Source organism: Anopheles merus, chromosome 3R (genome assembly GCF_017562075.2).
Source record: "Anopheles merus strain MAF chromosome 3R, AmerM5.1, whole genome shotgun sequence".
NCBI classification, from domain to species: Eukaryota; Metazoa; Arthropoda; class Insecta; order Diptera; family Culicidae; genus Anopheles; species Anopheles merus.
Window position 1 is genome coordinate 3,691,158 of NC_054084.1, and position 9,871 is coordinate 3,701,028.

The window sequence follows — 9,871 nt, forward strand, 5'->3', positions numbered from 1 at the left end:
AACCTAACGCTTACATGCGTTTGAATCTTTCGTTTCGTTAGTGTGCGTGCTTCCCACCATCAAAACCTTTAAAATAAAAAAAAACTGCCGCAACAACAAATTACGGATGCATTGGTTGGACACTTTTTTGTTGCTGTTGTTCATTGGATTTTGATTGGAATGGTCATCTTTTTTGCGACATTATGGGGGACAGTACATGTTTACAAACATCTTATTGATTGATTATTATTTTAAACTATTTAGGTTTTGCTCCCCGGAGACGTGCAGACATGTCTGCCTCCATCTGGCTCAGTTCTTGTCTCCTGTATTTTCCCACCTTGTTTACTCAAATTTCATTTTCGTAAACTTAAATCAATATTGGCAAGACCGATCACCTACAAAACACAAACGGTGGGGTTGGTCGCGTTGTGGGACAGTGACCACTTTACCCGCTACCCACTTCAACATTAAACATTGTCTGTGACGTACATTGGGGCGTACTTCGACCACCCAATTCACTCCCCCCCCCCCCTCCCCTGCACACCCGTTACAGATTTTGGTCAAGTGCGCCGAGTCACTATTTGTTGACGCGTTCGCCGTTGTTGATGAAGTTCACTGTCATGGGTACGATCAGCCGGGCCAGTCAGTCAGTCAGTCAGTCTCGGGGGTTTCTCGTTCGATCATCAACCGAAAATAATGAACGTTTCAGTCCTAGGCCCTCAGACGCACTTAAATCAACAAGCTGTTTGCTTAGGCAACGCATTATTTGCCGTTTAATGATTGTGTCGCAGGTAATTGGTCAAATATTTAAACGCTACAGAGTGTATAGTTTTTAGCAGTTAGCAGTTAATCCAGTGTGTGTAAACCAGACTTTCTCTGATGAGCTGTAAAAAACATCCAAGAGCAATCCGGTTTGAATGTTTTAATTGGACCAATCGTGAAAGTTTAGTTTTATGACAAGATCACTAAACTTTGCACGATCATGCTATGCTGACCGTTGCGATGATGTAAGACAGTACGAGTCAAAATATTGACGTTAGTTTATTCAGTGTTTGAATTCGTTTGATAAAAAAAAATTAGCTGCGAAAAGCTATGTGATGTATGCGATTGTATAATGTGCTACGATAAGAGTTGAAAACGAATGGGCCTGCTAACTATTTACGGTTCAACTCTTGTATCCAAACGAAACTATGAAGGCGTGACGAGGTGTCCGGAAATATAAAAGTAAGAAAATCGCCACGAATAATGAACCGTGGCCGGGAAACCGTATTGATAAAGAAAGTAACGATCATGCTCGATCAGGAAAGTTTAAACTGCAACTCTAACTGTCTAAACTCCATTACATGAAAAGATTTTGTAGCCTATTGATCAATATTATGATCATATCCCGTGTGTTACCTATGTTACCTATTTTTGGAGTATCCAAACAGTCTTTACAGTGTGTAAATCTTCAACCTTAACTCTGTGCTCTGTGCTCGATCCTCAAATGACGCCACTCCACGAATGCGAATAGATCAACTGCCACTGCCGTTCTACGGTGAGCATCGAAAAGAGTGTTAATCTCCCATAAGGTGACACGCTTGGAGCAGTTCATACGCGCTTCCCTTAGATCATAAACCGGAAATCGCGACCACACTTAATTCCAACCTCTCCCGCCACAGCCATTAGATGCCGGTGGCGACGCGGTGAAGCGTTCCGAATGACACAAAAATGAGAACTTATGAGGTCAATAGCGTAAGATGTCACCAGCAAGATAACTGCCACGCGGGGGGAGAGAAAAAAGGGCTTGCAAGTAAAGTACCGAGCGACCTCTAATTGATCCATTGTTCGCGGGCAGATTATCGTTGGGCGGAACGCGAAATATGTGCGGATATATGCGGCAGAGGAAGCACGATTAGTCTCCCTTTGGGGTGTTGTTGTCGCTGGAATGCTGTAATGTTATACAATGCCAATTTTTTGATGGCATACATTTGTTGTAAAATTATTCAAGCTATATTGTTCCCTGCTCGTAAGAATAATTAGAATAATGTCTTTTTTGCAGGATTAATATTTGCAACAGCACAATAAAAATAAATAAATACGCGATTGTCTGTGATCGTGTCCAACTTTAACTCTCCAAAAGGTTTTACTGAAAAAGACACATTTGGTAATGAGCTTTTTCAATCCAACAAGACTACATTGGGCCCTTAGTCATTTACAAACCCACTGGCAAACACTTTTACTTCCACGTGTGCGTGTGTGTGTGTGTGTCGAGTCGTATGTTAATTTTGCTAAACATTCAGCTCAATTGTAGCTGCCTTTCCGCAACAAAACTACCAACTGCCGGTACCGTTCACTCTAGGCCACGATTGCGGTTTTCTGGTGTGGAACCACGCGAAAAGCTTGTTGCGCTTGAAGACTTGGGCTTTGAACGTTTTAGGGAGGAAGGGCACAGTTATTGCTAACCAAACACACTGCCAAATTCTTTCCCGTTGTTGGTGGAATTTAAATAATAGACCATACGACTCTTCGTCACCATGAAAATTGCACCAAAAGTATGGAATTTTCAAACAACTCCAGGAATGATTAATCCTCCCAAAACCATACCGTTTTTCCACCCAGGAAGAGATGGGTTTTTCTCCTTGTTTAGGATAGAAAAACAGTTTCAAACAACCCTACCCCAGATTGTCATAGAAAGATCGCGTACGCATCAGCTGGCATTTTTTTCTCCTTCAAACCCTCTACTATGCGCGATCTTTCTTCGCCCGCGCGCCCTTACGGTACCGGTCACGGTGTGTAACTTTGGAAACAATCATCTACGTCGCAATCAAATGTGCCCCTCTTGGTAAGAAGTTTTCACCTCTGCATCCCCCCGCGTTTCGATTCAGGAAGAGGAAATCCAAACTGCGGTGGTGGTGTGGAATGATCGTTAGAGGTGGCATATTGTGACGCGGGGGTAATCACGAGGGAAAGAGACTCACTTCTACTAGGTGAAGCTTAGTGACTTACCGCTTGACGACGCGATTCTGTGGCCGCCAGTATGGCAACGGATTCGAACGACCACGGTAGTGTGTGAGGGCTGACGTTCTTCAGCAGTGGTGCAACTGAAATAAATTGAAAAAACATAAGCATCTGGTGCATTGGTTATTGGGTGTGTGTTGGGCTTTCTATGTCGCGGGTAGTTGGTTAGTGATGCGTGTATATCTATCGTTCCGAAAGAATCATGGAGCACGTTTGGTTCTGCTGCACTCTGCTCGTAGTGCTCGTGAATGGTCAAATCAGTGATCTTCGTTATACAGAGGTGTGTGTGTGCAAGTGATCGAAGTAAATGGCCATTTGAAAAGAATGAAGTTAATGATCCCGTGTAACCCTTTTTCGTTTCGCAGACGAGCAATGATAATCTGTCCGAGGCGATCCAGTTTTTGCGTGAATATGATCGCGAGGCGGCGGAAATGTGCAACCGTGTGGCGAATGCGGAATGGCGCTTTTCCACCAACGCCACGGAGTACAACAAGCGCCGTATGCGCGAGCAGCAAAATTTGGCCTCAAAGCTCGAGTGCATTAGCTGGCGGAGGGCCGTATCCTTCGATTCGTCGCGCATAATCGACACCAGCATTCGGAGGCAGCTTGGTCGGATCGTGCAGCAGGGCAGATGCGGTCTGGGCGATACCAAGTACGCTGAGCTGCAGCACGTGTTGATGCTGCTGAAGGATAACTACAACGGAGCGAAAGTGTGTCCGTTTCGACGCGGTGGATCGGAAGCAACCGATCTGGGAACGTTTTCTTCGGCGGGCGGCGGTGTGGGCTATCCGAGCTCGAACTATGTGTCGGCGTACACGGGGTATTGCGATCTGAAGATTAACTCCGATTTGACGCGCATTATGGAGACGAGTCGTTCGGAGCCGGAGCTACGATACTACTGGGTGGCGTGGCGTGAAAAGACGGGACCGCCCGTTAGGAACACCTTCATGCGGTATCTTAACCTCGCGAACCAGGCAGCCGAGCAGCACGGATTCCACGATGCGGGAGAGCAGATGCGCTCGGTGTACGAGGATGGGGACTTTTTCTTCACCGTCAATGATCTCTGGGGACAGCTGCAGCCACTGTACAAGCAGCTGTTCACGTTCGTCCGCAAGGGGCTGATCCGTCAGTATGGGGAGCACGTGATCCGACGGGACGGTCCACTGCCCGCCCATCTGCTCGGTAACATGTGGGGTCAAAATTGGCGCCACATCATGGAGATCATCAAGCCGGGACCGCCTGAAACACCGGACGTGTCGGGCGAGATGGTACGCCAGGGATACACGCCGATGAAAATATTCCAAACGGCGGAAGAGTTCTTTACCTCCATCGGGCTGTCACCGATGGCGCCGGAGTTTTGGCGCAATTCCGTGCTGCAGAAACCGAACGACGGTACCGGGCAGTGCAGTGCTTCGGCCTGGGATTTCTGCAACAAGGTGGACTTTCGCATCAAACAGTGCACGCAGGTGTCGTTGGACGATTTCATCGGAGCTCACCATGAGATGACGCACATTCAGTACTACATGCAGTACGCCGGCCAACCGTACCTGTACCGGGAGGGGCCGAATCCTGCGTTTCACGAAGCGCTGGCCAATGCGATTACGCTGAGTGTCGGCGGGCCGGCTCATTTGCAGAAGATCGGGCTGCTTAACAGCCCGGTCACGGTGGCGAATGGGAACAGTATGGTTAATATCGAGTATCTGTTGAACCTGGCGCTGGATAAGCTGCCTTTTATGGCGTTCAGTTTAGCACTGGAAAAGGTACAAATGCAGAAAGCAGTTAATCGCTGATTGTTAGGAGCTAATATACTTATCTTCCTCTGCACAGTGGCGTTGGTACGTGTTCGAAAAGGGCCCGGTCGGTATGAATGCACGCTGGTGGGAGCTACGGTTGCGCTACCAGGGAGTAATACCCCCAACGGGACGAGGATTCGAACACTTTGATGCTGGGGCAAAGTATCACGTGATATCTGATCAGGACTACATCAAGTATTTCGTGGCGACCGTGCTGCAGTTTCAGATATACTCCGAGCTTTGTCAAGCGGCACAACATTTCGGGCCGCTTCACACGTGCGATATCTATCGATCACGTGAAGCAGGTCGAATTTTAAGGTGAGGTTGTCATATCCTTTTTGAAGTAGAAGCCTAATAAACTTCCCGTTATACCATTTCAATAGCGATGTTATGCAACAAGGTGCGTCCCTATCATCGGCTCAACTGATAAAACTGCTAACACGTGGGAAATCGTCGCGGCTGTCCGTTGATCCATTGTTGGAGTTCTTCCGTCCACTGGAAGCATGGTTGGAAGCACAGAATCGCGATGAGCAGGCAAGATACGACAGTGCATTTCCTCCTCTAACTAGCTATTAACGTATGTCGTCCTTCATTGCAGATAATTGGTTGGAGCTCTACGATGGAAGATGTGGCACTATTTCAACCTTTGTTGGGGCGAAATGGGCAAACTGCGAACGCCTCTAGCTTCACGTTGATGCTTCTGCTCGGATTGATAACGTGGGGTCTTGTTTTACACATAAAGCAAGCTTAAAGCAAGTTCACATAACTAAATGTGATCGGTTGTAGAATAAATTGTAAATAATATCTCTTCAGCGTGTTCTACTCGTGTTCTCTCTTTTTCGTAAAACGTTCCAAAAGGTCGTCAACATTTTTAGACAAATTCTAGTTCTTTTTTATTGCAAAGGCCTTACATAAGTATTATAATTACAACAAGAGCATATAAGATCAACAAACGAGTCTTTTTCATTGCCTATGATTTAGCTAGCATGTTCTTCACTTTTACCTATAACATAGCCACGTGCGCGCCCCACGTGCACTGACCATCATATGCTTGTACGCTTTCCGAAACAAATTCAACGCAGAAAAGAAAAGTGCTGTAAATATTGATTAATTTCACATTAGTTGTTTGCTACTCTAGCTCCCACACTTCACTTCACTAGTTAGGCACGTTCTATAGCGTTGGCAAAGAGTTTCACTTAAATTTCACAGAACAAACTACTTTCACTCTTGAATGATCACCGTTTTGTTTATGTTTCTTTTTTTTACAAGGAGCAAATGCTAGAAAGAAAAATTGGTTACCTAAGATATTAAATGTGTGAGTGTAGATTGACTAGTGAAGCTATTCCGTGCTTGGTGGTGTGTGGCCTTTCCCTAAATGCACAAATTTACACAACTGTGAACACTAATGGGAACAAGATGGGGGGAAAAGTGCCGTTTTCAGCGGACTGCAGCATGCAATCGTTGTCCACAGTACTAGGATCCTTTTTCGAGGCGTTCAGGAGTGTGTTTGTGTCGGTGTGCATAGCGGCAGTCGATATTTAGAAAAAAGAGTTAGATAAAAAGTTTAACAGGGCAAAACACGTCATCTCCACATCCCTCCTTACGTGGCAACAACACAAAAACCAACAATATGTTCAGAGTAAAATAATAAATTCAGTCCACTTTTTTCGACCCGACGGTCTCCGGTCTGCTTGGCACTTCGGTGCTGTCGGGTGTACTGCTCTCCGCTGGCTCTCCATCCGTTGGGAGCAGCTTTTCGCCGCTTGCTTCACCGGCATCGGCTGAGCTTTCCGTTTCACTAGTTGCTAGGTTTCGCATTTCTTCTTGCTTTACTTGCTCTTCTGGTTCAACTGAAGGAAAGGGGAGGAAGAAATTAAACAACACGTTCAATAAAAGGGTACGGAATGCACTTTACTTACATGGCTCTTCCTCACCGACACCCGGGCTCCGTGGTTCGCCCGATTGCGACGAACCGGAGGAGCGATCATCTCCTTCTTCTGCTTCCGATTCAGAGCTTGTGTCAGGCTTTTGCGAAAGTCTGTCAAGCTGCTCCTGTTCGTATGGGAGCCGGGGAGCGACGGGACGCTGCTTTTTCGCCGGATTCAATGCATTACAAAAAGCACACCGGAAAGCAGTGTACTCATACTCTTCCTTCAGAACCATGCCTATTTGGAGGGGAGCGCGAGAAAGAGAAAGGGTTCATTAAGTCTGCCGTTTACCGTGCGAAGGAGGAAAAAAGAAACGAACCGTTGTGCATGCAACATTCGCTGCAAATCATAGCAAACCGATTCGTCGGTCCATCGCCCACCAAATAGTCCACCATCTTCTCCAGCACGCCCTTCTCGTTCTGGTTGATGATGGGGAACGGCGTCCTTCGGTACGGCATACTACCACGCGCACCATACATAGGGCTTTGCTGCAGATGGGACGGCGGGGCCCTTATCATCATGCCCGGTGCCGTTTGCGGTGTGTGATGCATTGGACCGCTGGGGCGCATCTGCGGTGTCACCGGTGTTGCCGGTCGAACCGCCACCGAGGGAGGAGATATTTGCCTTTGGGGCATGACCGGGGTCGGCATTCGTGCGGCTGCCGCAGGCTGTCCCACGGGCATCGGCTTAGGGCCACGCTGAGGCGTCAGCGAAGCGGCGAATGCTTGCGTTTGAATGCGATGCGATTTTTCGCCGAATTTGTCCAAAATCTCAACCGCCACCTTGTACGTCTCCTTTTCCATCACGTTCTCTAGGATCTTCTTTTTGTCCGCCCGAAGATCCTTCAGTTTGTTCGCGTTTAAGCGTAACTTGCGTTCGTAGTGCCATGCTAGTACCCGTTTTAGGACGAAGATGCTGTGGGAGAGGAAAGAGATACATTAGATATAGGCGGCAATCTCCATAGCTAAAGAAGAAACTTTTACTCACAGTATAGGACAAATGAGTAGTGGGACGGAATAGACGATCCGTTCATTCCACGTTGGCGGGAAGAAGACGAAGTAAAATATCAACGACCCGACGATGTACAGCACGATCGATGTGACTAAAAATCGGCCAACGAAGCGTTTCCGCCGCTCCTGGGTGCTGATTGTGTACGCTTCGAGACTCTTGATTTTTTCCTCCAATTCTTCCAATTTCTGGAAAGTGCTTTTCTCTTTCTATATACGACGCAATAAAATGAATCAGAAGAAAATTTAGAGAAAAGAAAAGTTATTAAACCACACGATTTTTGAGAGGTTTGTTTTAAAGGCGGCACCATGCTTCGATGAACGCGGAGATAAACGGCCGGCGCTGCTGGACGGTCATTAGTGTGCGTCCATTGGGACTGGCGTGAAATATTGCAGCCTAAATCTTGCTGCATTATGCTTCCCCTTTTACTTCGTGTTAGTGCCTCAACTGTTTTGGTTGGTTTTTATCGCGTGAATACAGCCGTGGTAGGCCTAATTGAATATTTATAACCGCCCTAAGCATGCAACGCACCTCGCAGTCTTTGCACTGTATTTACGCTCACGATACTGAACACTTTTGCTTTTTGACGGTCTGCATGGGTTTGGATCGAAACTTTGGAGCTGCGACAGAAGGGCATTTCAGCGTGGTACTGCTGCAAATTAATTAACGCACCGTATAGTTGTTGTTTTTTTCTTATGTAAAACGGATTCGCTTTATCATCGGAATATGATTAGCTAAACAGCAGCGACCTTTGCTATTAACTTTACATAACTGATGAAAACAAACTCAAACGTTGGTCCGGAACTGCAATTTTGGGTGCATCTTAGCGTCCGGTAGCAGCATCTCGAGCAAGTAAAAGAGAAAACAATGATCAAAGTGGGCTGCATTAATAAACCTTTCCTGCCCCGTCATGGCCGACCTTTCGCTCGAACCCATCGATTCCGGGCAAATGCATCTTAATCGCTAAATCCGATTAGCTACCAGGCGGCGTGCGAACGTTTCTTATCACAGGCCTTCTTCTCTTTTATTGATAGCGACCGTGCAAGCCGTGCGTCATCAGTTTCCACGTACATCCAACGGTAGCTTTTGCCGTTTTCTCGTGCTATTAAAGCTTATTAGCGGGCGAAAGAAATACGTACCCGAAATCTGGACAAAATGACCCCCATCGTGGTACTGCTTGTTGGGTGGGGAAAGTGGGCCGGTAGGAGCAAATGCTTGACCCCGCTGCTGATTCGCCAACCACAATCCGCCGCCGCTCCGGTGTGCCACGCTCTCTGTAACGATGCAAAGAAGATTCCAAACGTGCGTGCGTGAGTAAAATTTGTGAGTGTCCAAGGACAAGACACGAGCAACGATTCTAGCACGCCGTTGAACGCATTCAGCCGTATCGTAGAAGCTAAATTTATCCATGAAATGTTCGGACCGTTTATCTTGTTGCTCGTCTCTTCTGCTCTAACCAAGCCATTGAAATCTCCGCCAAAAATAGACTAACTGACCACCACTTGTACAGCACACTTGATCTTCTCTGCTTTGTGCAACAGATAGGCAGGCGACCGTGGTCGTGGCAAAGGCGGTGAACGGAAAATACGACGGAAAATGCCAACCACTATTAAAGGCCCTGCATCTCGTCACCAACGCGTCACTGAACTTTCTTTTCGTCAATGGCCAAAATGCCACGATTGGCACCGAAATCTATCGGATGCGCGATGGTACTAACAGGGACAAACAAACAATTGCTTCTGCAAATGGCTCGTGCCGTGTTGCCGATCCAACAGTCCCACAGGGCAGCCCCCGGCCACCCCTCACAAATCGTTGCTCGAAACGTCAATAACCGTCACAAGTACTTACAAAAAACGTCGCCAGCGAGGGAAATTCGCACCGATTTGGAGCGTTGGCGACGGTTTTTGGCCTACGGAACCCTCGCTCGAAACGTCAAAAGCGAGGCAAATTCGGACCGATTTGAAGCGTTGGCGTGCTCACGAAACCCGGTTTTTGGCCTGCGGTGTGTTAGTTAACGCTGCTTTGTGTAGTTTACGCGTGGCTCGTCGTTTTTCGTTCGTCGTGAATGTTTTGATTCTTTTCAGAAGACGCAAAGTCAGTCTTGGCCAAGAAAATATGTGCTAGTGATGTATTTTCAAGCAAGCCGCGCTTCGTTTCTGACAT

At 47.1% G+C, this 9,871-nt stretch overlaps 2 protein-coding genes across 6 annotated transcripts; one reads left to right on the forward strand and one right to left on the reverse strand.

Moving 5' to 3' along the window:
* The first annotated feature begins 548 nt into the window (after positions 1–548).
* LOC121596079 (angiotensin-converting enzyme-like) lies at positions 549–5,562 on the forward strand. 2 transcript variants are annotated; one of them, XM_041920694.1, is made up of 5 exons: positions 549–770; positions 3,345–4,739; positions 4,807–5,090; positions 5,156–5,306; positions 5,371–5,562. In XM_041920694.1, exons 1-5 carry the CDS (start codon positions 585–587, stop codon positions 5,521–5,523), a joined length of 2,169 nt encoding a protein of 722 aa, XP_041776628.1. In that variant the 5' UTR covers positions 549–584; the 3' UTR covers positions 5,524–5,562. The 2 variants fall into 2 exon arrangements, with proteins under 2 accessions (XP_041776628.1, XP_041776629.1); XM_041920695.1 differs by lacking the exon at positions 549–770 and adding an exon at positions 1,593–3,259.
* Positions 5,563–5,629: 67 nt separating this feature from the next.
* On the reverse strand, positions 5,630–9,784 carry LOC121596080 (endoplasmic reticulum junction formation protein lunapark-B). 4 transcript variants are annotated; one of them, XM_041920698.1, is made up of 6 exons: positions 9,557–9,784; positions 8,848–8,982; positions 7,688–7,917; positions 7,020–7,615; positions 6,692–6,937; positions 5,630–6,622 (listed from the first exon to the last, which is right to left on the reverse strand). In XM_041920698.1, exons 2-6 carry the CDS (start codon positions 8,872–8,874, stop codon positions 6,426–6,428), a joined length of 1,296 nt encoding a protein of 431 aa, XP_041776632.1. In that variant the 5' UTR covers positions 8,875–8,982; positions 9,557–9,784; the 3' UTR covers positions 5,630–6,425. The 4 variants fall into 4 exon arrangements, with proteins under 4 accessions (XP_041776632.1, XP_041776630.1, XP_041776631.1 ...); XM_041920696.1 differs by lacking the exon at positions 9,557–9,784 and adding an exon at positions 9,205–9,527; XM_041920697.1 differs by lacking the exon at positions 9,557–9,784 and adding an exon at positions 9,132–9,527.
* Between the last annotated feature and the right edge of the window lie 87 nt (positions 9,785–9,871).